The sequence below is a fragment of the Pipistrellus kuhlii genome, unplaced genomic scaffold (assembly GCF_014108245.1).
Source record: "Pipistrellus kuhlii isolate mPipKuh1 unplaced genomic scaffold, mPipKuh1.p scaffold_m20_p_1, whole genome shotgun sequence".
In the NCBI taxonomy this organism is placed as follows: Eukaryota; Metazoa; Chordata; class Mammalia; order Chiroptera; family Vespertilionidae; genus Pipistrellus; species Pipistrellus kuhlii.
The window spans coordinates 126,134,230-126,160,982 of NW_023425404.1; the positions used below are offsets into that span (position 1 = coordinate 126,134,230).

The window sequence follows — 26,753 nt, forward strand, 5'->3', positions numbered from 1 at the left end:
GTTTATGGCATTCAAAGTATTAGTGTTGGAAATGAGCAAAGCTCGAGCCTTTTGGTGAGGCTGCATGACGTTTATTTTTTCTATTTGAATAATGCTGGTAATTCGCCATGGTAATTGGGGCCAACAGGCAGCATGCGGGCCCCAAGCAGAAGCTAAAGTAGCATTTTGGCTTAGTTTCTCCATTAAGTACAATCATACACAGCTCATTGACGACGGGGCCACTGTCTCCACTTAACCTGTGGAACCAGGAGCACCTGATTATCACCGTCATTCCACAGAAGCCAAGTCCTCTCTCTTCTGATGGGTCCCGTTCCAAATGTCCATCAGTGCCACGTTGTGCATGAACAGCGTCAGCTCTGCAGCTGTCAGATAGAGATCATCGGGGCTCTGTGCAGGCACTTGTGGCATCCATACAGGCTCTGCAAGCCCCCAGACCCAGTCCCAGCTGCCCACCCCAATACCTGCCCCGAGAGAAGCCCTGTGAGGCTTCCGCAAGGAGGGGCCTTCAGTGGGATCACACCCCGCCCAGCCTGCCCCGGTGCAAATGCTCCAGGCGGCCAGGAGTGAGGTGTGAAAGACACAGCCCTTTCCACATGCCCAACCACCCCGTAGAGACCCTTCCTACGTTACTCAATCACCAACAATAACGAGGACAGCTGAATGTCTCTCTTTTTCATATTTAACAAAAAATTGATGTTGCAAATGACAGCAGGCCATTATTCGGGATTCGGGAGTGGGCCTTCAGAGCCTCTCTGGGCAGGGCTTTCTGTACCACAAAGCTGGCCTCCCACTTGTCCCTGGGCCCGGCCTCTCGGGTGCACTGAAGGAAGCAGGGGCATCTGCTGAACCAGAACATCCATGCTGAGAGGCGGGCAGGGCCCTCCCCTTGCTTCCTGTGATGATGTGTCCCTGGTGCTTGACAGCACTGAGCCCTAGGAGGCAGATGAACTTGGCCTGAAACCAACGTCCTCGGTTCTCACCCGGTGGCTTTTCAGTTCAAGTTCTCATGACTGCTCTGCATGAGTCCTTTACTCAGGACACACTGAACTGCTCACCACCGACCCAGAAATAGATTATTTGACCTCTGAACTCCAGGGCAAGGTTCCCCAAGACTTTCCTACTCCTCTAATCCCTGCCAATATAGATTGTGAGAGGCCTTCGGGCCCAGGTTTATCCTGCCTGTCTCCTCCTCCACGAAGCCCTCCTTGACTGCCTCACCCTGAACCATGGCCCATATGTGACCTCTCCTCTCTGTATATATCTGTACACCTCTACCACTGGCCACACGGAGGACATGCATCCTAGGCTGTCTACTCTGTAATTAATTAATTCACATGATTGGTAACAGAACAGAGCTATGATAGTCCCTGACGTATGTGGGGGTTAAGGGCAATAACACACAAAGCCTTTAGAACATTTCTGACAAGGAGTGACCTTGCAATAACATTGGCTATAATTACTATTGCCAACCAAATCAATAAAAACATTGACCCCAGTCCACAATGGGGGGAACTATAGCACATCGCATAGTTATGGCATGCATAGGAGAAAGAAAAACAACTTGTTCAGATTGTACCAAAGAGGACACAGCGTGTATGTGCTACTGGGGCCTGGAGGAAACACGCAATCACCATGGAAGCTGTTACGGGGCCTGGAGGGTACTTGTCTACCCTCTATGACAGCGGTTCTCAACCTGTGGGAACCACTAGCAGGGTCTCCCTAGACTAGGGGTGTCGAACTCAATCAGAGAAGGGGCCAAAATCTAAAATCCAGCCTAAATCGCGGGCCGAATGGTTTACTCAACAGTCATAAACTGTCATTGTGATGGAAACACAGCGGAGTGCAGTGATGACAGCGCGGTGCGGGCCACATTGCAAGGCCTGGCGGGACGGATTTGGCCCGTGGGCCTTGTGTTTGACACATGTGCCCTAGACCATCAGAAAACACAGATATTTACATTACGATTCATTAACAGTAGCAAAATTACAGTTATGAAGTAACAATGAAAATAGTTTTATGGTTGGGGTTCACCACAACATGAGGAACTGCATTAAAGGGTCGCTGCATTAGAAAGGTTGAGAACCACTACTCTATGACGTCACTGGACAGAGACAGGAAGGTGTGTCTGTAGGCACCATGGTCCCCTCGACCAGGCCTGGACCCAGTCCCCAAATAAAAGGCTGGTAAGTGAAGATCCGGGTTGCTCATAGGATACAGTGAGGTGTCTGTGTGCTCAATGTCAGAGAAAACATCTCACATTAATTTTAAAAGTGATGATACAGTATAGCTTGACCCACATGCTCAAGAAAAAATACTCTTCAAATTAAATAGTTTGCACTTATTCATCCTCAAGACTGGAATGACCTCCTCACAGGCCCAGGACGGACGCTAAAATCTGAGTTTATAAAAATACCCAGAGGCATGAGCCTGTTTTGAACACTGTAGCTGCTTCTCCCGTAAAAAGAGTGCGAAGTGGAAAAGAAAATCAGATTATTTCAGAGTCTGATGAGTTGGGTTTGAAGTAATCCAAGTGGAGTGTATATATTAAATCCCCAAGTGATTAAAACATAAATAATTTCCAGTATTCAATCGGTAAGTAAGTATGTCTCACAACATGAGTTCCAAGTCTAGCTTTTAACTCCCCAGGTCATCAATGCCAATGTCATTTACTAGCACATACACAGACCCAACTACAGGAGCTACCTGCAGCTGCAGTCCTGTGTGTGATTTAATTAAAAACCAATCAAGCACTTAGCCTGGTGGTGCAATCAGGGATGCAGGGCGTGAGGGGCTGGCACCCACGGCTCCACTGAGGAGACACAGGACACAGCAGAAACCCGGAAGGCTGGGCTTCACTGGAAATACCTCTCATTCCTCAGAGACTCCCTGGGTCCCTGTAACTGGTGCTCTGTCTTCTGAAGGAGATGATTAGTCATGATTTCCTTTCCTTTGACCTTTAAAACCAGGAAAACTAAGTGTGATGATGGTTCAAGACATAAACCTTCTATAAATTCTCCTTCGAAAAGCCACAAGCAAGATTTTCCAAAGCAGTCCTAGGAAGTTAAAGGGATTGTTTTGCTTTTCTTTTTACATTCGCTGCCTCTATAAAATGTTAATTGAGAAATCTGCTTAACGTAAATGTCAAGGACCCCTTAAAAAGGAGGTTTGTTTAAAGGATAGAGGGGAGGAGATGTTTAACAAAAGGTCCCTATGGAGCATGCCTGGTTCGGGGAGGAGAGAGGGCAGCTCAGCACACAGCCCGCCCCACAGGCCTGGGCCTGAGACGGGTGCCTGGCAAGCCTGTGGGGCTCTGGGCTGACATGTCTGCACTCTGTTCAGAGCTGCCTCTCTGTCCTCCAGCCGAGCCCCCTGTCCTCACCACCAGCCATGGCTCAGGTGCCCTGCACAGAGCACAGCCTTGCAAGGGTTTAGACAGATCCTCAGAACAAGTCCATGAGTGGACTTGGTTTGGACAGATCCTCACCTTCTCCTGTGCGACATCAACTGGCACAGAGCAGGAGAGCAGGAGCTACCTTACCTACACTTCTTATTTCTTATTTCAATCCACCAACCACAAACAAACACACAAAAAAAACTTCCTTATGTGCAGCCCCTATTATGACTTAACTGGCAATAGAACTGGGCAGAGAAGCTGACCCATGGTGTCCAGGAGCCTTTACCACTGGCCCTCACCCAGAGAACTTCCCCAAGGCTGAGGAGTCCCTAGTGAGCACACAGGTCAGCAGGTCACCCGGATCCACAGGCCTGTTGAATCGGCCCTAAATCTGCTCTAGATCAGGATCAGCCATGCTTGTCAAATCAACTGGTTATCTGGACCCATCATGCTTATTGGATCAGCTGCTCATATGGATCCATCTGGACCTATCATGCCTATTGGATCAGCTTTAGTTCAGCTGGTCATCTGGATCCACCACACCTATTGGATCAGCTCTGGATAGCTGGTCATCGGGGTTTACCGTGCTTGTCACTTCAACTGTGGAGTATGGTGCAGAGCATTCGCTATTCATAATAAAGTGCAAGGCTTTGTGCACTGTTTGCTTTTCCTTAATTGATTGTCAGGTTTTATTTGCCTTCTTATAATAGATTCCTCTCCTTCTCTATTACTCAGAGTAAATAATGCCGTTGCTGTAACCTACAACCTGAAAAATCAGTGACTTATAATCCCACGCAGTCATCAGCGGGTGGGGAACTCACAGCCCTCCGTGTGGAGGTCCATTCCCGAGGTCTCAGGTGGTGGCTTCTTCCTGGGCCTCTGTTCTTTTATCAGGCTTCCTGAGCATTTATGCGAAGCCTGTTTCCCTGCATCCAGCCTGGGTGAGGGAAGAGAGAAGTGAGGGCTTGAGGGAGGGGGAGAGGGGAAGGAAGGGGTGCACTTAGCCCTTGGTGTATAGCACCGTCATCAGAAAGGATGTTTGTCCATGTGATGTTGTGTTTCGTGTGCATTATGGATTGAATTACTGTGTCCCCCAAATCCATGCTGAAGCCCAAGAGTGGCTGTATGTGGAGATGAGCCTCTAAGGAAGTGACTACGTTAGATAAGGTCATGAGGGTGCGGCCCATAGGAGGAGGCTCCAGAGCTAGCCGGCTCTCTCCTCTCACTCTGACCAGAGGCCATGGAGCTCACAGCCAGACCAAGAGGCCCCAGAGTGAGGCCTGCCATACAGCACCATGGCCTGGACCTCTAGGCCCCAAAGCTGTGAGAAATAAATGTCTGTAACCACAAAGTCTCTGGTGCTTTATTTTGGCATCTGAGCAGATCAACAGTGTCAGTATCAGAAAAAACAACCCATTTCCCCTGGAATGTTCACCCTTCCACCAGCCTGCGTGTCCCTGGACGGTCCCTGAGAATCTCTGCAGCAGCTTCCTTGTCAGGAGGGAGCTGGCTGTGTGCACAGCGCTGGTAGCCCGAGTCTGTTTTGCGTCTAAGTGAGGAGGGTGCTCTCTGGGTTTCCAAATGAAAGGGGGCTTTTGTGTGCTTTATATTATTACTTAGTGGTTTGGAGCATCCTGTTCTGAGGGCCCTGCGGGCCCCAGAGGCAGACACAAAGTGACAAGCTATCTCCTATTGGCAGTCTCATCACTTCTGGAACATTCAGAAATCTCCTTTTACACAGAAGGAAAAGGACACTTGAAGGCACCTTGAGAGCAGTTTCTTGTTCCCACAGCACATGGGGAGGAGGGGTGGTGGGGAGGAGGAGGAAGTCCAGCACTTAGAGGCGGACGGAAGACACAAAGGACACCAGCTCTGCCCCTAAATCCCGGGGAGGGGAGGTGAACACACAGGAAGCCGCTAGAACTGACTCTCGGTGTGGTGGCCACCCCGCCAGGGGAGGGAGCCCTGACATTTGGGCTCCTGTGTTCACACCAGCAGGACAGGGGCAAATGACCCCTGTCAGAGGTGTGCCACAGAGCCTGCCAGGGAGGAGACACCGCTCAGCCTGTGACCTGAGAAACACACGTCTATGGAAGGCAGCCCGTGAGCCCCTCTTTTCTTTCAAGGTCATCTCAGGTGTCAGCATCCGCGAGGCCTTTCTGAACCCTGCATTGGATGGTGCCCTCGGCCCCACCCCAGCAGGAACCCAATTCCCCACGATGCGGCTGCAGGGGTGCGGGTGCTGGGTCTTGCTACCGGTCCTTTGAGAACAGAGCTCGAAGGCCCTGCTCCAAAAGCAGATGCCCTCCAAGGCCACCTGGCTCTCAGATCCTGGGCTCCCTGACTACTCCAGCCCCACCTCAGTCCACCCCCCTCACTTGCCTCCCAACCTGAAGGATGACTTACTATTTGGTCACCGCGCATCGTTACAACCTGGAGGATAAGGCCAACCCCTCGTGCTGAGGGTTCAAAGGGCACCGTGACCCCTTCCAGTCCATGTCCACACCTGGTGCGCATTCAGTCAGTGGCAGTGACTATGATCACTGATGTCATGTCCTGTGACAGTGTCCTAAGAGACAGTACCGAAGAGACAGACAGGAGAAGCCACGTGAAGATGGAGGCAGAGATGGGAGGGATGCAGCCACAAGTCAAGGGATTCCTGGAGCCCCAGAGGCTGGAAGGGGCAGGAGGGACCTTCCCCTAGAGCTCTGGCTGCACAGTTTACGGTCACTTGTCCCAGCAGCCCCGGGACACTCACACACAGGGGCCAGGGACATGTGCACGCCCTCTATGGACCCCGGGTTCCAGGTCACAAAGGGACAGGACAGCCTCCGGGGTTTATTTCTAAAACTCTGAGTCTGTGATCCCACCCCAAGGTGAGGCATCTGGGTTCCCTCAGAGCCGAGCCAGGGAGAACCTCCAGGACACACATCCCACACACAGCAGGCCCACAGCCAACGCCCATCTCCAGCCGGCCATGCCAGGAGCCCACACCCCTAAGGGAAGCCAAGTTTGCATGGCATCTGTCACCTATGTGTTTCCGGAGCAGCCACAGCCGCACAGGGAAAGCCCCCAAGCCCCACAGGTACTGGGAAGAGGGGCGCTGGCCCACCTCCCCTGCTCTCTATGAGAAGCAAGAGCTAAGAAGATTCTAGCTGTTTCCTTGGCAGGTTTCTGATTTCCAGAAGGCAAGCCTATTTTCACATAAACATTGGGGTGTTTTTTTTAACTATTTATCCTTCGTAGTGTACTTGCCTGAGACCTGTTCTTATCTGGAACAAAATAGCCAAATGTACCTGGTGAGACAGTGAAAACCCATTCCAACAGAAAATGGCCTGTTTGCCCACCTTCTGGAGAAGTGGATATTGTGATTTGGCGGCAGTGACGAGGAAATAATAGTGATGATGGGACAGTAATAATAAAGACGGAAGAAGAATAGCCGGCTTTATTTCTGAGCACTCACCCAGAGGCCCCGTGCTAAGCATTTGAGAGCCACCCGCCCACTTAATCCTAACAAAAGCGCCGTCAAATGGAAATTAAGGGGGTTAACTAACAAATGAGAAGACCAGGTGCAAGCTGACTCACACCAGGTTTCTCTGAGTCCAAGGCCTAGGAAGGTCACTGCCACCCAGCTGCCTCCCACAGGAAGCAGCCATGGGCCACGTGCAGGAGAAGAACAACTTGTCGGCCATGGATAGGGGGCCAGGGGAAGAGAGGTGGCTCTGAGCAACACCAGCCATGTTATTTCAATGTGCTGCTTTAGCAGACATGCGAGGTACTTTAGGGATTATATCAAATTGCTGTGCGTGCGTGTGTGTGTGTGTGTGTGTGTGTGTGTGTGTGTGTTTGTCTTTATGTGTGTGTGTGCATGTGCACAAGCATGTGTGTGCTGTGTGTATGTACTGCCTGAATCATATATGTGTGCAGGTGTGCATTGTGCTTGTGTGTGCTTCTCTGTGTACATATGTCTGTGTGTGCATGTGTGTACACATGTTGTGGGTATTTACACGTGCAGAAACATGAAGAGAGAAGGTCATGAGTGAGCTGTAGAGAGCAGTTCAGCCAGGAAAGTCCCTGAGATGAGTGGGTATTTAGTAACTGGCTCTACAAAACTAAGCAGAAAGTGGGGACCAACTGTCACATGTATGCAGGTTCCCCAGACTCCCCTCAGGACACAGCTGAGCTTGCTCCTCTCAGAGGCAGGGCAAGGGAGGACGCAGAAACAGGCACGTTTCCCTGCTAAGGTTCTGCTCAGGCACAGGCAGGCTCCTACCCAGAGGCCAATCTGGAGGTTAATTCCTCAGAATCAGGGCCCACGTCATCCCTGATTTGACCCTCTCCCGAGGCCAGGGGGTCATGGTTCCGTGCGTGTGATGGCAGGGCGCCATGTGACAGGGTGACCTCCAGACTCTGCACATGGGACATGGCTTTGAGAAGGAGGGGAGGACGTGAGCGTGAACCACTCAGTGTCAAAGCAGCCTGGTGCTTCTGTCTTGCAGGAATTCGCCGACTCTGTGTCCCAGATGGTCACGCAAAAGTTTCGTGAGCTGACCGTGGGCCTGACGTCCATGCACGCCCGCCACAGAGCACTGGCAGGGATTGTCATGACCAAAGGTAATGCCTCACGTCTTTGCTGTGGAATTTGCATCTCAAGGAGAGGAAATTAGCACTTGTCTGGTCTTAGGAAACAAAGGATTCTCCCTTCCATCTGAAGACATGAAAAGGAGAACAAAACTAGACACAGAGGGATCAGTGACAGAGTGTGTCACCAGCAAACCTTTAGTGACAGTGGTGGTGTAACTGCACCTCCCTATATCCGTCTCTGCACAGGCTTCTCTCCATTTCCATAAAATTAAGGACAGGCGGGTCCCTTTGCTATTGGGCATTCCCCCACATCTCATTGGCTGGAAGAGTGTGTGGTGCTGGAGGAACCAGTAAAAGCTGGAATGAAAGGCCAGGCCACCCGTTAAATCACTCCAGGCTGGTGGGTGAGGCTTCCATTACTTCCCGCTCTGCCTCTCCCTCCCCCACTGCATTTCCTCTATGCTCTGCCCGGTCCAGAGAATCCACTTCACCTGAGAATCATGAGCCCCTCCCTGTGGGGTGCAGACCACCTAGGAATCCTATCACATAAGAATGAATGTACCCCTTCCTGCCAGGACACCCCTCACACACAATGCTCACAGATGGATGTCCATCCTCAGGCACAAATGACAGAACCAAAGGGAGCCATTGAGAGCCATGGTCATGGCTGCTTTTATGAGCCAAAGTGGGAGAAAATGGTGGTTGAATTTAAGCAGTTGGCACTATGGTGAGAACATTATGAACCTATTCATGATAACTGACAAGCTAGTTATTTCAATTCAAATGTTTTTGTTCCCAAAGTTTGGCATAAGTTGGTAACAATATGCTACAGAATGGTTATTATAAAAAGAATTAGCTGAGTTGAGTTTCACATACACATTCTGCATGTGTAGGAGAAGTCTAAGACCGAAAAGGATCATCTACCTGATGTCCAAATATATTTGTACCAGAGGCTCAGTGCACAAACTCATTCACAGATGGGGTCCTATAGCCTGGCTGGAAATCGGGGCTGGTTGGAGCCATCTCACCCAGGCCTGATTGGGACCAATTAGGGCCAGCCGAAGGGAGGGATCACAGCAGGTTGGCTGTGAGAGTGCACTGACCACCATTGGGCAGCTCTTGTGTTGAGAATCTGCCCGGTGGTGATCAGTGTGTGTCATAGCGACTGGTCGACTGGTCATTCGGTTGCAAAGGTCTCTTAGGCCTTTATATATTTACTAGAGGCCCAGTGCATGAAATTCATACACTTGGGGAAGGAGATTTCTTCAGCCTGGCCTGTGCCCTCTCACAGTCTGGGAGCCCTGCAATTGATCACCCCACAGGGGGAAATCCCACTGACACCAGCCAGGTAGCCTTGGCCTCCCTCTTTGGGACTATTGCAAAGCCCTCGGCAGGTGGCCTGGGCCTCCCTCTGCAGAGTGATTGTGGGGTGATGGTGGGGCCTCCAATCAATCACATCACACCCGTATTGGTGGTGGCAGTCAGTGCTGGCTCACCATAGCACCCATGACCCAGGAGGGACTGAGAAGTCAGCAGTTCAGCCAGCTCACCAGTCCCCGCCCACCTGAGCCTGCTGTGCATGCAGCCTGGCATTCAGTCTTCCATTTGGTCATTTTGGATGTTAGGGACCCTGGTTCTTTATATATTAGGATATTAAAATCTATTTAAAAAGAAATAAAATCTATTTAAAACCAGGCTATTGGTAAATTTCCATCCTTCTCGACCCCAGTGCCGTCCCATACAAGGACAAAGGAGCAGGCACATGGCACTCAGGAAACTGTCTTCATTTCAGCCAGAGGATTTTTAACTTATCTTTTCTGTTTTGGGCATCTTTTATTTATTTTTTTATTGAAATTCTTTGTTGTTGAAAGTATTACATATCTCTCCTTTTTCCACATTGACTTCTCTTCACCTGCTCCAACCCCTAGCACCTACCCTCACCCCACTACTGTCTGTGCTCATTGGTTATGCTTATATGTATGCATACAAGTCTTTTGGTTGATCTCTTACCCCCACACACACCCTCCCCTAACTTTCCTCTGAGATTTGATGGTCTTTTCTATGCTTCTCTGTCTCTGTATCTATTTTTATTCACAAATTTATGTTGTACATTATATTTCACAAATGATTGTAACCATGTGATATTTATCTTTCTCCAACTGGCTTATTTTACTTAGCATAATGCTCTCCAAGTCTATTCAAGCTGTTGCATAGTATTCCATTGTGTAGATGTACCACCAATTTTTAATCCACTCATATGCTGATGGGCTCATAGGCTGTTTCCAAATCTTAGCTATTGTAAATTATGCTGCTATGAACATAGGAGTGCATATATTCTTTCTAATTGGTGTTTCTGATTTCTTGGGATATATTCCTACAAGTGAGATTACTGTGTCAAATGGGAGTTCCATTTTTAACTTTTTGAGGAAACTCCATACTGTTCTCCACTGTGGTTGCACCAGTTTTCATTCCCACCAGCAGTGCACGAGGGTTCCTTTTGCTCCGCATCCTGGCCAGTAATTGTCCTTTGTTGATATGTTGATGATAGCCATTCTGACAGACGTGAGATGGTACCTCTTTATGGTTTTGATTTGCATCTCTCAGATTATTAATGACTTTAAGCATGTTTTCATATGTCTCTTGGCCTTCTGTATATCTTCTTTCAAAAAGTGTCTATTTAGGTCCTTTGCCCATTTTTTGGTTGGATTGTTTATCTTCCTTTTGTTAAGTTGTATGATTCCCTGTAAATTTTGGAGATTAAACCCTTATCAGATATAACATTGGCAAATATGTTCTCCTATGCAGTGGGCTCTCTTGTTATTTTGTTGATGGTTTCTTTTGTGATGGACACTTTTTATTTTGATGTAGTCCCATTTGTTTATTTTTCCCTTAGTTTTTATTGTCCAAGGAGATATGTCAGTAAAGATATTGCTATGAGATATGTCTGATATTTTGCTGCCTGTGGATTCTTCTAAGATTTTATGGCTTCCTGGAGTCTTATATTTAAGTCTTTTATCCATTTTGAGTTTATATGAAATTTAAAAAGACCCCAAATAACTGCAGTAATTCTGAGAAAGAAGGACAGAGTTGGAGGGATCACAATACCTGATATCAAGCTATTGTATATTACAAAGCCACTGTTCTCAAAACAGCCTGGTACTGGCACAAGAACAAACATATAGACTAAAGGAACAGAAGAGGAAACCCAGAAATCAACCCAAACCATCCTGCTCAATTAATATTTGACAAAGGAGGCAAGAGCATACAATAGAATCAAGATAATCGATTCAAAAATGGTGTTGGGAAAATTGGATAGATACATGCAAAAAAAATTTAAACTAGACCACCAACTTACATCATACACAAAAATAAACCAAAACATGTTTGGCATTTTTAAATGGGAAATAAAAATGCCTCCTTCAGGGCAACTTGGTGAATACGATTAAGTATATTAAATGCTTGAAAGGTAAAATCACACCATCAGGATCATGTTCTAAGTCAGAGGTGATTTTGTTTCATTGAGAACATAACTATTATTAATAGCACTTGTGTGGCACACATCCTGAGCCACAAAACTCACCCTCCTTCCACATATTTGAGGACATCTCTGCACATGACATAGTCCCCTCTGTCAGGACCACAATGTGGATGTGACCCTTCTGTCCAGACCAGCAGACATTAATCAGATGCATCTACATAGTGGACACCATTCTGCATGCATCAGGGGTGCAAGAAAAAGCACAGCCCCTCCTCAAGATGTAACCTCCTGGAAAACAGTGAGAGGTGCTATAGACAAAAAAGCAACTGCCTACATTTCAATCTCAACTCCACGGCAACTATCGATGTGACCTTGGCCAGTCAGTCTCTCTGGAATAAGGGACCACAAGAGCACCTGCTATGAAAGTCATTTCAAGATTAAATGTGTTCATGTATACAAGCACTTAGAAAGATTCCAGCCCATAATATGTGCCACACAAGCCCTAACTGATTTGGCTCAGTGGATAGAGCATCAGCCTACAGACTGAAAGGTCCCAGGTTCGATTCTGGTCAAGGGCATGTACCTTGGTTGCGGGCACATCACCATTAGGGGGTGGGCAGGAGGCAGCTGATCAATGTTTCTCTCCCATTAATGTTTCTAACTATCCCTCTCCCTTCTTCTCTGTAAAAAAAAAAAAAAATCAATTTTATATTTAAAAAAAAAAATATGTGCCATACAAGTGCTATTAATAATAGTCACACTCTTTTACTCGTAAATTACTCACAGAGTACTCACCAGCACTAGAGCCCATCCTAGGTTCTGGGAAAACCACAAAGAACAAAATAGATGGAGCATGGAGCGCCTGCCTGTGCAAGTTTTCCATCCCAGTTGGGAAGGGGTCATACATAAAAGTTTAAATCTAATGAAAAAAGGGTGAAAGAGTTATATGCATAGAGTTGTAGGATCACAGAAACAAAATCTTGGCAAATTTTTAATTTTGAAGTGTCATTGGTTTTTCTGCCACAGATTCCAGGATAACGTATCTTAAATAAGCTTGGTCTGACCCATGAAAGTGAAGAAAGAAAGAGGGGAGGAAGGCAAGGGAAGATACCAAGTGATGTTTCCTCTTTATTGTGTAATATATTCCTAACGCCAAAAGCATATGTCAGTATGATTTGGTGAGTAGTTTTTAATATTTCTCAGTTCTGGAGCTGTGATTATTCAATATTTTTTCACTTTTTGAGGAAACTCAAAAACTTTCCTTGAAAAACAGTGATGTTTTACAAGGATTTGTGGGAAAATGGTACTTAAAAGTGCCAGTGAATACACTTCTTTGTGTGCAGGCAATTTATCTATATGAACTAAATTTATTACATAAAAGTGAGATTTTATGAGGTAAAGCTTCACTAATTAGTAATTTATGAATATTGAAGAATAAATTGCTGAAATTTACTTTCCTGTTATAAAGAAAAGATTTAATAAACATGTTGATTACAAAGAGATTACAGAGAAATGGGCAAAATTTCTAATAGAAACATTTGTTTACTTAGTTGATTTGCCATTTAATCTCAACTCTAATTCAATTATTCAAGCAAATTCCTAAGAAACTCTGAGATGAAGTGATGTATGTATCTACACTAATAAAAGAGTAAGATGCAAATTGACCATACCTTCATGACATCCACCAGCTAATCAGGAGTGAGAATGCTAATTAACCCAACAAAGATGGCAGGTTAATTTGCATATGCAGGCACCAAGAAGCCAGGGGCTGGGTGGGACGCTTGTGTCATTGCTATGGAGATGATGCAGGCATTCCACACTACTCCAGTGGCTCCATGCCTCTGAGCAGTGTGGGAAGGCAGAAAGGCAGCTCCAGCCAGAGCAAAGGTGGTGCTGGCAATCAGGGGAAGGAAAGCCCATTCTTGCATGAATCTTCATGCATCAGGCCTCTAGTGTGTTGTGTGTGTGTGTGTGTGTGTGTGTGTGTGTATAAAACAATGCTACAAAATTACATTTATTTTTAAATAAAATAATACAATTGCCCCTGCATTTTTTTTGGTGAGATACTAATTCACCCTTATCAATTAGTTCATGTAATGTCCATTTTGTTTATGAGCCTCATACCAATTTATAGTCATTATGAAAAATGTGATAGCAAAAAAAAGTATACTTATGAACAATTATTTTATTAAAATAATGCAGTCATGTGGTAAAAATTTAAGCAGAAGAGAATATTAATGAAAAACAATATTATTCTCCTTCTCCTAATTTCCCTTTGTTCCTCAGAGGCAGGCACCTCTAGTAATTTTTATTTTTGTTCTTGTGACCGTAAAGACTATATTGGTTCTGCATTTCTGGATTTTCAATTCTAAATACTATCTGATGACTCACACTGTTAAAATTCTGTGCTTTTCATTGTTTATGTGTGATATTAGTACTTTTAAATAAATTCTGAAACTTTATTTCTCACACTATCAAGTTCAGATGGCCCATCCTCACTTCCTGTTCATAAAATAGAAATGAGCCATTTACCTACCCTGATTTGTTTAGCTGCTTATTTGTGCATTTTTCCCCTGTATGTTTTCTTTGATAAATTCCTTCCTTCATACACGTTTTTGTGGAATTCTCGATATTCTGAATACATCTTCCATTTTTTTTCCTTTCCTTCCTTATTTTTACTCTGTGTTCTTAGAAATTTCTTAAATTTATCTGACAACTCAACTGCCCTTTTCCCCTGATTTTTGCAATCTATTTTTATTGCTCAAGACATCTCTCTTGTCCTCAGTTTTCCCCTTTTCCAAGGGACACCCTTCTTGTTGTATGGATGTCATGCCTCCTCCAATCTCTCCAATGTGGCTTGCCGGCAAATCCCTAACTACCCCCCACCCCGCCCTGGGGGTTGTGCTTCCTCTGCCTCCAAGCTGCCCCCCCCCAAACCCCACCCCCAATTCATGTTCAATCTTTCTTTTCCATCTTGAGTAGGATTCTTATCTGAATAGCCTCACTGGGAATAAAATATTAGACTGAGTACGACGGAACCAGGCACAAATGTCCGGGTGAGCGAAATGGTCACTTTCTCCAGCAAGCTGTCACCCATACGGGAAGGCTGCCAGCCAGGTCCTTGGGCTGGTGCGCAGGAGCTGGCTGCTGGCGAGGGATCACTCGGTGCCACACTGAAGGAGTTTTGGCTGTGAGGTAAACCTCCCATCAGACCCCTGACTGTCTCAGGCAGTTCCCCCAGTTCCTTCAGCCCAAGACTCTCCATTTTTCAGCCTAAGAGGTCGCTTCCTCTCAGGTGTCCTCTCCACTGACCCTTGCACCTGACAGTGCTGTTGAAGGTCTCTTTTCAGCCCAGGAGGACACCTGTGAAGGCCCATCATCACAGGGGCGTAGAGGAGGAGGTTGCGGGGAGTGTGCCCCCTAATATTCCAGAACCTCTATCTTTCCACTTTCCCCCTTCTCCAATGACTGGTAATTAATTAGTTAGGCCATAAAATCAAAAGCAGTGTCTTTTTGTTTATACCCAGTGGGGATGGATGGGGCAGAAGAATGGGAAAGTGAACTGGACAGGAAGCCCTGACCAGAAACCGTGAATGACTATGTGGGTTCCAAGGAACTGATCTTAGTAACTATTTTTTTTTAATATATTTTATTGATTTTTTTTTTTTTTTGCCCCTCTCTTTCCCTCCCACACATCCCCTCCCTCCCCAGAGTTTTATGTCCATTGGTTGTACTTATATGCATGTATAAAAGTCCTTCGGTTGATCTATTATCTCCCCCAGATCTTCCTCCCTCCCTGTTGTAATTTGACAGTCTGCTTGTTGATATACTGTCTCTATATCTATCTTTTGGTTTATCAGTTTATAATGTTCTTTATTATCCACAAATGAGTGAGGTCATGTGGTGTTTCTCTTTCATTGATTGGCTTATTTCACTCAGCATGATGTTCTCCAATTCCATCCAGGTTGCTGCAAATGATGAGAATTCCTTCTTTTTTATGGCAGCCTAGTACTCCATTGTGTAGATGTACCATGGTTTTTGGATCCAATCATCTGCTGACAGGCACCTAGGCTGTTTCCATATTCTGGCTATTGTAGATTGTGCTGCTATGAACATAGGGGTGCAAATATCCTTTCTGATTGGTGTTTCTAGTTTCTTGGGATATATTCCTAGAAGTGGGATTACTGGGTCAAATGGGAGTTCCATTTTCAGTTTTTTGAGGAAACTCCACACTGTTCTCCACAGTGGTTGCACCAGTCTGCATTCCCACCAGCAGTGCACGAGGGTTCCTTTTTCTCCACAACCTCACCAACACTTTTCGTTTGTTGATTTGTTGATGTTGGCCATTCTAACAGGTGTGAGATGGTACCGCCTTGTTGTTTTGATTTGCATCTCTCGGACAATTAGTGACTTTGAGCATGTTTTCATGTGCCTTTTGGCCTTCCTTCTGTCTTCTTTTGAAAAATGTTCTATTTAGGTCCATTGCCCATTTTTTAATTGGATTATTCATCTTCCTTTTATTTAGTTATAAAAGCTGTTTGTAGATGTTGGAGATTAAACTTTTATCAGTGGTATCATTTGCAAATATGTTCTCCCACACAGTGGGCTTTCTTATTGTTTTGTTGTTGGTTTCTTTTGCTGTAAAAAAGCTTTTTATTTTTATGTAGTCCCATTTGTTTATTTTCTCTTTAGCTTCCATTGCCCTAGGGGCAGTATCAGTGAAGAAGTTCTTTTGGCATACGTCTGAGATTTTGTTGCCTGTGGATGCTTCTAGTATTTTTATGGTTTCCCGTCTGATGTTTAAGTCCTGTATCCATTTTGAGTTCATTTTTTAGAATGGTGTAAGTTGGTGATCTAGTTTCATTCTTTTGCATGTGTCTGTCCAATTTTCCCAACACCATTTATTGAAGAAACTGTCTTGACTCCATTGTATATTCGTGCCTCCTTTGTCAAATATTAATTGACCATAGTGATTTGGGTTGATATCTGGGTTCTCGATTCTATTCCATTGATCTATATGTCTGTTCTTGTGCCAGTATCAGGCTGTTTTGAGAACAGTGGCTTTGTAATATAGTTTGAAGTCTAGTATTGCGATCCCTCCTACTTTACTCTTTTTCTCAGGATTGCTGTGGCTATTCGGGGTTTTTTATTGTTCCAAATGAACTTTTGGAGAGTTCTTTCTAGGTCAGTGAAATATATCGTTGGTATTTTAATGGGGAGTGCATTGAACCTATAGATTGCTTTAGGAAGTATGGACATTTTGATGATGTTGATTCTACCAATCCATGAACATGGTATGTTCTTCCATCTCCTTACATCTTCCTCTATCTCTTTTTTCAGTGTTGTGTAGTTTTCCGCATATAGGTCCTTTACTTCCTTAGTTAAATTTATTCCTAGGTATCTTAATTTTTTTGGTGCAATGGTAAATTGAATTGCTTTTTTAGTCTCTGTTTCTGCAGTTTCACTGTTGGTGTATAGAAATGCCATGGATTTCTTGGCATTAATTTTGTATCCTGCTACATTGCCAAATTCATTTATTAAGTCAATTAGTTTTTTAATGGAGTCTTTTGGGTTTTTTATATACAATATCATGTCATCTGCAAATAAGGATAACTTTACTTCTTCTTTTCCAATTTGGATGCCTTTTATTTCCTCCTCTTGTCTAATTGCAATGGCTAGTACTTCCAGTACTATTTCAAACAGGAGTGGTGAGAGTGGTCATCCCTGTCTTGTTCCTGTTCTTAGAGGGAATGCTTTTAGTTTTTGCCCATTGAGTATAATGTTGGCTGTGGGTTTATCATATATAGCTTTTATTATGTTGAGGTATGATCCTTGTACTCCCACCTTGTTGAGAGTTTTTATCAGAAAAGGGTGTTGGATTTTATCAAATGCTTTTTCTGCATCAATTGATATGACTATATGATTTTTATCTTTCAATTTGTTTATGTGATGTATCACGTTTATTGATTTGCGGATATTGTACCATCCTTGCATTCCTGGAATAAATCCTACTTGGTCATGGTGTATGATCTTTGTGATGTTCTTCTGGAGTCGATTTGCTAGAATTTTGTTGAGGATTTTGGCATCTATGTTCATAAGGGATATTGGCCTGTAATTCTCTTTCATTGAGTTGTCTTTATCTGGTTTTGGTATTAGGGTGATGCTGGCTTCATAGAAGGAGTTTGGAAGTGTTCCTTCCTCTTGGATTTTTTTGGAATAGTCTGAGGAGGACAGTTTTTAGTTCTTCCTTGAATGTTTGGTAAAACTCTCCTGTGAAGCCATCTGGCCCTCGGCTTTTGTTTGCTGGAAGCTTTTTGATGACTGTTTCAATTTCTTCCCAAGTCACTGGTTTATTGAGATTTTTAGATTCTTCCTGATTGAGTTTTGGAAGTTTGTATTTTTCTAGGAATATGTCCATTTCCTCCAGGTTGTTCAGTTTGTTGGAGTAGAGTTGTTCATAGTATTTTGTAACAATCCGTTGTATTTCGGTGGGGTCTGTTGTTATTTCACCTCTTTCATTTCTGATTTTGTTTATTTGGGTCCTCTCTCTTTGTTTCTTGGTTAGCCTGGCTAGAGGTCCATCTATCTTGTTTATCCTTTCAAAGAACCAGCTCTTGGTTTTGTTGATCTTATGTATTGTTTCTTTGGTCTCTATGTCGTTTATCTGTGCTCTGATTTTTGTTATTTCCTTCCTTCTGCTTACACTGGACTTTTCTTGTTGCTCTTTTTCTAACTCTTTGAGTTGTAGAGTTAGATCACTTGTTAGCCTTTTTTCTATTGTAGTTTTTTGCAATAGGCTTGTAAGGATATGAACTTCCCTCTCAAAACTGCTTTTGCTGTGTCCCATAGATTTTGGATTGTTGTGTTTTCATTGTCATTTGTTTCCAGGATGTTTTTAATTTCTTCTTTGATTTCTCTGGTAACCCAGTCCTTGTTTAATAGCATGCTGTTTAGTCTCCATGTGTTTGATTTCTTTGGATTATTTTTATTGTAGTTAATTTCCAGTTTTATGCCATTATGGTCTGAGAAGATGCTTGATATGATTTCTATCTTCTTGAATTTGTAGAGACTTTGCCTATGTCCCAAAATGTGGTCTATCTTTGAGAATGTCCCATGTGCATTTGAGAAGAATGTATATTCTGTGGCTTTGGGGTGGAATGTTCTGAAGATGTCAATTAATTCCATCTGGTCTAGTGAGTCATTTAGGATTGATATTTCTTTGCTAATTTTTTGTTTAGATGATTTGTCCAAGGGTGGCAGTGGGGTATTAAAATCTTCTACTATGATTGTATTGCTATTAATCTCTCCCTTAATGTCCTCCAGCAGTTGTTTTTTTTTTTTTTTTTTATGTATTTGGGTGCTCCAGTATTGGGTGCATATATATTTACCAGGGTTATTTCTTCTTGTTGGATTGCTCCCTTTAGTATTATGAAGTGGCCTTCATTATCTCTTGTTATGTCCTTCACTCTGAGATCTAATTTGTCAGATATAAGTATTGCTACCCCAGCTTTCTTTTCATTTCCATTTGCCTGGAAAACCTTTTTCCATCCCTTCACCCTCAGTCTGTGTGCATCTCTTTTTCTGAGGTGGGTTTCTTGTAGACAACAGATGTATGGGTCTTGTTTTCTTATCCAATCTCTTACCCTATGTCTTTTTATTGGAGCATTTAAACCATTTACATTTAATGTTATTAATTATAGGTACTCATTTGACGCCATTTTTATTCTATACCCCTGTGTTCCTTCTTCGCTTCCTATTTCTTTATTTTTACAGTAGACCCTTTAGCATTTCTTGCATTGCTGGTTTGGTGGAGATAAATTCCTTTAGTCTTTTTTTGTCTGTGAAGCTCCTGATTTCCCCTTCAATTTTGATTGATAGCCTTGCTGGGTACAGTATTCTTGGATTCAGACCCTTTCTTTGCATGACTTTGTATATTTCATCCCATTTCCTTCTGGCCTGATAAGTTTCTGTTGAGAAATCAGTTGTTAGTCTGATGGGGGTTCCTTTATATGTAACTTTCTGTCTCTCTCTGGCTGCTTTTAAGATTCTTACTTTGTCATTGGTGTTTGCCAGTTTAATTATAATATGTCTTGGCATCGGTCTTCTGGGATCCATTTTGCTTGGGACTCTACGAGCATTTTGGATTTGTGTGGGTTTTTTCTTCTCTATCTCAGGAAAGTTTTCTGTCATTATTTCTTTTTCCATGTCTATCTCGGTTTTCTTTCCTTCCGGAACCCCTATTATTCGAATATTGTTTTGTTTTGCATTGTCCCAAAGCTCTCCTCCTGCTTTTTAATTTTTTTTCTAGGAGCTGCTCTAATTGGGTATTTTTTTCCATCTTGTCTTCTAGCTCACTGATGCGATCCTCTGCTTCTTCTAGTCTGCTCTTGATGCTTTCTATTGAGTTCTTCATAGTAGCGATGTCATTTTTCATTTCATCTTGAGTCATCTTCATTTCCTCTTGGTTTTTTTTTCATTTCCTCTTGGGTCTTATTCATATTGTCAAATTTGTCTTCCATTCTTTTTAGCCATCTTAAGATAGTTACTCTGAATTCTTGCTCTGGTAGGTTGCTTGCCTCTAACTCGTTTACTTCCTTTTCTGGTGATGCCTGCTTTTCTTTCATTTGTGGGCTGTTTCTTTGTCTCCCCATGGTCTCTCTTCAGGATGTCTCTCTCCTGTGTTGATTTATCTCTCCTGTGGGTCAGGAACTCAGGAGTGACAAAGCTAGGTGGTTCTTGAGCAAACTGTCTCACAAAGAGGTAGTCAGTGTCCACAAGGGCTGCAGTCCTCTGAAAGCTTGACTCTGATCTTAGTAACTATTAAGCAGGAACGGAGACACATGAAGTGAGTGTGCTCAGATTCTTGAGGGCCATCCTCGAACTAGGAGTAGGATGCACAACTGATTTTAAATCTGTTAAAACCACAAAACACAAAATAGATATTACCCTGTGTCACATGGATGCTGACTTGTGCATACTAAATGTCCCTCTTTAAAATCAGTCTCTCTCTCTCTCCCTCTCTCTCTCTCTCTCTCTCTCTCTCTCTCTCACTCACTCACACACACACACACACACACACACACACCTTCTGCTCATTTAGAGATAAATGGGAGTAGAGTCACCTTCCCTACACACCCCTGTGTCTACTCCCTGTCACCTTCCCTACACACCTCTGTGTGTACACTTGGTTTCTTTCCTCTGTGTTGGGCTATGGAAGTTCTCCAGGAAGAAGAGTCACCTTCCCTACACACCCCAGAAAGAGCCTGGGGCAGGGGACTGCCACCTGTGCCGCCCAGGTCAGGATCCCTCAGGGTGAAAGTGAGGAAGGAAGGAAGCATTAGCTCCCACTGAAGGTGAGAAGTCAGCTCCGGGGTCATTCCTGAAGACGGTCCAATAAAAGGACAAGCCAGCCGTCTGCTGAGTCAGGAGGAGAAGATGAGGGATGAGGGGCGGGGAGAGTGAGCACACACTCATTGCCTGTACTACCATATTGACCAAAGAGCGTTTTAGTCAGCAATTAGATGGGCACCAGACACTTGTGCCCAATCTACGTCTCACAGAGAAAAGAAGAGACGGAACCAGGAGGTCATCAGAGAAGTGTTCGTCAGAGAGATGGGATCCAGGACTGATGAGAGTCCCCCTTTTCACCCCTTCAAACAGGTCCTCCGGCCTCCTTCCTACACACGGAGGACCTCAAATGACCACTTGCCCAGAGGAAGCCTCCTCACTTAAAATATTCAGCTCATGAATTATGCATGAGCTCTGCTTCCCACTCTCATTATTTCTGGATTCAGCTCCAGCCAGGCATCCTGTCAGCCATGCTGCTTATCACTCACATCAGCTGCTGCATCCGTGTCCCTTTGATCTAAAAGAATGAGTTCCTAATGGGGCGAGTGTGCTCGGCCAGTCCACCTGGGAAGATAAGCAGAGTTAATTGCAGAGTTCCTGTCATCCTACTTTTGGGGAGCAAGATGCTAAATATAATGCCACCATGCTTGAGTTTTGGAATACAAATGATAGCCAGCCTCCTTGGAAGCTCACCTGGCCACCTCCACCTTCTGGTGTATACCTTGTTCTGCCTGAAGTTCTCGCATTCGGAAGTTTATCAGTAATGGAACATATAATACGATAACAGATCAGCAGCATCTTGAACAAAGTCCCATCTTATTAGTCTCACATGGCTGGCGGGCTGGCCACTGGCTGGGGGACTGCTGGCTCCTGTCAGGCCCCTTGTGGTTTCGCGTCTGTAATTCTCTTGGCTTTCTCTCCTCCTGTCCCAACGTGCTGCTGCCCCACATCCTGGTCAGAGCTTGGCTGAACCAGGAAGAGATGGGGGCTGGCCCGTACCCAGGGAAGCGGCTGATGGTGAGAGGTGCCTATCTGATGGCAGCCTCCACTCCCCGCCACTGGCTTGATAGTGAGCACCACCTGAGTCCTCAGCTCTGCTGGGAAGAGGGGAGACCGGTCTGTGGCATGGGAAGTAGGACTGCAGTGGGTCTGCCCCACACCTGACCCCAAAAGTGAAATTTTGGAAAGTTGAGTAAATTTGTTAGGAAAAGTGCATTAGGTGCGTTATTATCATGTAGACAAAGTCAGCCCAATGGCTGAGATGTGATTGTTAACTTGTCTTTGTTGGCACCAGCACCTATATTCAGCCCCCACCTCGCCCACCTCCCTCGGGTACTGGCAGTCACCACGTGCTGGAGTGCACTGCCCAGAGGCCTCTGGGACAGCCATCAGCCCCCCACAGCCTCTGCTAAGTTTTCTCCCCATGCCCACTTCTCATCTTACCTACACCCACTGAGTTAGGGAGCTCAGTTCTGAGAGAGGACCACACCCAGAAGTCAGCCCCTCACTCGGGGTCAGGATGCATGAGTGAGTGTTTGTTAGTGTCCGTCTCTCCTCTGTCTCTGCATCTCCTCGGTGCCCCTGAGCTGTAGGTCCCGGTCCCAGTCCAGGTCTGGGGGTGAGCAGCATGTCCTGTTCGTACCTGGCAGGGCAGACTCAACCACGGCCACTGTCCCTCACTCCTCAGGCTGCGTGGGAAGCTACATCTACAAAGCAAGCCGAGTCATTCTGGAAGAGAAGGAGCAACCTTCAAACCATCCATTTCTTCGTGCAGCCCAGTGCAAGTGCTCCATCCCACCTTGGCCCCATGTGGGCCTCAGAGCCATGGGCCACTCTCAGGCCTCATCAGGCCGCTGCCAAACTGCCCGGTGCCAACCCAACTGACAGGCTGGCAACCCCAGAGGAGGGGCCACTCCTGAAGGAAAGTAATGAGCAAGCAATTCTTTATTTCCTCTAACCACCGAGGGCCACTTACAAAACCCACTCGCGGCTCACTCACAAAACCCACCAGTGTCAGCACTTAGGACTCACTGTCGTTTAAAATACGGAGACAGCAAACAGCATGTCTCCACGGGCCCCCACACAGCCAGGTTTCTCTGCAGGCACCCCTGAATCTGGTGAACTCCAAACCGGGCCATTACATGTGTAAATGCTCAATGTCAACGAAACTGCTTCCGATGCTTAGCCAAAGCTTCCCCTGCAGGTAAAACCACCTGTCCCCAGACTGTCCCTACGGCATGGAACAGCCAGTGAAAGAGCGAAAACTGCACCTGCCTTTTCACATACCACACCCCTCAAGTCGCCTGGCCCTGAATCACCTGGAAACATTGCTCAGAGGCTGGTTTTCAGGATCTCCCCAACGAGATTTTCATTCCAGAGTCTTAGGAATTCACGTTCATGGGGATCAGTGTCACATCACTGGTTCCTAACGCCTGCAAGAGATTCTTCTACCAGGCGAATTTAGCAAAGCACCCAACTCTAGCTTTCTGTCTCTCATGCCTGGAGCAGATCTCACTGCCGGTGAAGGCAGACCTAAAGACTCTGGCCCCTCCTCCCAGGGTGGAGGCGCTGAGAGGGAAGGTGGTTGGTCCACGTACCACCCTCCATGGTCCTGGCATCAAGAGCCAGGCGCTGGCCATGCTCCACAAACACCTACCTAAGTAGGCATCTGAGATTATTCAGAAGCCCAAGTCAGAGGGACACCCTGCACTTAGCCAAACACAGCTCATTCATTGAGACCACGTCCCCCGGACAACTGGCCATTCAGGGATCTTTCAGCACCGACTTGGTTCTCAATTGCTTACAAGACTTGCCTTGACTTGTCCCATCCCCCATCCCCTCGGGAGCATCCGCTAACGTATCACAGCCTGCGTCACACTGAGGTCCTTCTCTCTAGCGTGACTGCTCGCTTTCCCAGCTGTCAGCCAAGCTGCCAAAGGGGGCCTTGGGATTGTAGTTTTTCATCCCCACTCCCTCCGATAAGCTGGGTGTTCAATGCACAGTGAGTGAATGACATAGATAGATATATGCCCTTGAGATGATAAGGTGGGAGCTCTCAGTGAGACTCGTGACTGATTTTTGGTTGCGCCTATCACCCAGTGCCACGGTCAGATTTATTTTTAAGAAACTCTCCAGCGCGCTCTATTTACCAGCTGCTCCACACAATCCCTCTTGTTCTCAGATGAAGAACGCGAGCTTTATAGTCAATCTAAGTAATAAAAGCACATGTGGCCTTACTGTCATTCCAGCAATAGGAATCACAGGAAAAGGCCTGGCTGCAGATAAGGGAGACAAATGTGATTACAGGGAAACTGCAGGACATGCAGTACTAACAGCTAAAATGATGGCGTTTCTATGATATTCGGAAAGACACGTTAAACATGCGACACAATTTTCTTTAATCTTCAGAACCTTGATAGCACCCTTTTTGTCCCCATTTTCCAGATGAGACAATGGATAAGGTCACTTGACCAAAGTCTCAAGCAAGTAGAGACATGGTTATCCGACCCCAACCTTGTGCCTGGAGGCAGTCAGACCCTGCTCACCTCGTGGTCATATCGTCCTTCCTTCATTGAGCAACGCACACATAACTCACTTTCCTCCTAACATCCATCCGTTTGCAACATTTAGAGAGCAGAAGACCATTGTGGCCTTCGGGCTGTGGAGACGGCCACGAATCAGGACCTGAGCGGGAGAAAACCTCCCCTGTCCCGATAAAAACACCTTCCTCGGTCCTGGTCCAGTCAGTCCCCCACAGGCCAGACCTGTCTGTGAGGCACTGTATTTGAAATTAATTAGGGGAAAATTAAAGAAAAACAAAAACTTAGATGAGGAAGGAATAGATTCGCAGGAGAAGACTGAGAATCATAGACTTTGAACAAATGATGACTAGAAGTGAAACTGCAGGGAGTACTGTGCAAATATTCGGAGGCTGCAAACCAACAGGGGCTGGGGACCTGAGTAAGGGGGTGGAACTGGAGGTCACTTGGGCTGACTACTGAGGAAGGCTTCCTCACGCTGAGCTGACAGGTTGTGGAAGGGAAGTTGTGAGTCATTAAACCCAACAGGCACCGCTCTGGATAACAGGGAGTTGGAATTCATTCTACACCACACCCTCCGACCGTCTGCTTGGGGGATAAAGACCATTGTTTTCTGTCTCTAATTTCTATTGTTTTGATATTTGTTTCTCTGACGCTGGTTGCTATATAATTTTTTATTATTTTTTTTTAATTGTTGATAGTATTACAGATATCTCCCATCCCCTCCCCTTACCTTCCCTCAGGTCTTCACTACCCTATTGCCCATGTCTATAGGCCATGCATATAAGTATATAAGGTCTTTCATTTATCTTTTCTTATCCTCCCCTAACCCCACATTGAGATATGTCAGTCTATTCCATATTATACATTTTTTATAATCCTCACCCGAGGATATTTTTTCCATAGATTTTCAGAGAGAGTAGGAGAGAGAGGGAAAGACAGAGAGAAACATCAATGTGAGAGAAACACATTGATCGGTTGCCTCCTGCATGAGCCCTGACCAGGGTCCGGGCCATGGAGAGCCTGCAGCCGAAGTATGACCTATGTGCCCTTGATCAGAATCAAACCCAGGACGCTTTGGTCCGCAGGTCGATGCTCTGTCCACTTAGCCAAACTGGCTAGGGCTCATATTGTATTTTTGAAAGAGAAAGCAGTTTGGCAGCAGCCTGGTGAGGTCAGAGAGTGGCCCACTGCTTCCAAGCTTCCAATGGGCCAAGGTCGGATAGAAAGCTTGCACTGGGCCACACGGGAAAAAAATAGATGGTTTTAGCACTGCTCCTCTTCTCTTTCAAAATGACTTTTATGCTTTGGGTCTTACTTAAATAGATCCTAAAAACCCCAAAACACCCATCAGAAAGAATACATGCACCCCTATGTCCATAGCAGTGTTATTTACAATATCTAAGATTTAGAAACAGCCTAAGTGCCCATCAGTAGATGAGTGGATAAAAAGAAAAAAGCTGTGGTACATCTACACAATGGAATACTATGCAGCTGTAGAAAAAGAAGGATCTCTAACCCTTTGGAACAGCATAGAGGGACCTGAAGACTATTGTGCCAAGTGAAATAAACCAATCTGAGAAAGACAAATATCACATGAACTCACTTATTTGCAGTTGCTATGTCTTTCCCTCAGTTTTAGGGGACGTGGGCTTAGGTATCAGGGAAAAATGAAGGTCCCCATGCCACCTGCCATGCTGTGAGTAATGATAGCCCTTAGCTCTGGTCTAGGAACTCATGTCTTCCTCCTGCATCCATGAGATGATAAGAGGCTGACTTGCCAACTGATGGGTATGGTAGAGTCCCCGGCGCTGACAGATACCCTCCCAGAGTCTTGACACTTGTGCAAGAAATACATGTGTTATTCTCTTCCACCTTTTAACACGAAAGGTAGGCTATTACACATGTTGCTCTATAACTTGCTTTTTCCACATAATAATAATAATATATCTTAGAAATCTTACCACATCTTTACAGAAGGTCTCTGCCCTGTCTTACAGCCCACAAACCCAGGGGACAGATGTCTATACGTTAACCAGTCCCTGTGGATGGGCATTCAGGTCATTTGTGTTATCTACTATCACAAACATTGCTGAGGCAAACAGCTTTGTACACACATCATTTTCACATGTGCAGGTATATGGGTAAGATAAACTCCCAGAAAGAGAATTGCTGGGTTAAAGGGTGTATTCATTTGTAATCTGATATTGTTCCATTATCCTTCAAATGTACTTTACCCATTTAGATTCCCCCCAGCTAGTTACAAGGAGACGATTCCCCACAGCTATTTCAACTGCACATTGATAAACTTCCGTATGCTTACCAACCTGAGAGATGAAGAATTACATCTCACTAGAGGCCCGGTGCACAAAATCCGTGCATGGGGGAGGGGGGATGTTTCTCAGCCCAG

General features: G+C 45.3%; 1 protein-coding gene across 1 annotated transcript in view; it reads left to right on the forward strand.

Annotated features, from left to right (window-relative positions):
- ADARB2 (adenosine deaminase RNA specific B2 (inactive)) overlaps positions 1 to 26,753 on the forward strand; it is a 412,641-nt gene that overhangs the window by 337,367 nt on the left and 48,521 nt on the right. The window contains exon 4 of the mRNA XM_045588781.1: positions 7,894 to 8,008. Within this exon, the coding sequence (XP_045444737.1) occupies positions 7,894 to 8,008 (115 nt within the window). The remainder of the gene's footprint in view (positions 1 to 7,893; positions 8,009 to 26,753) is intronic.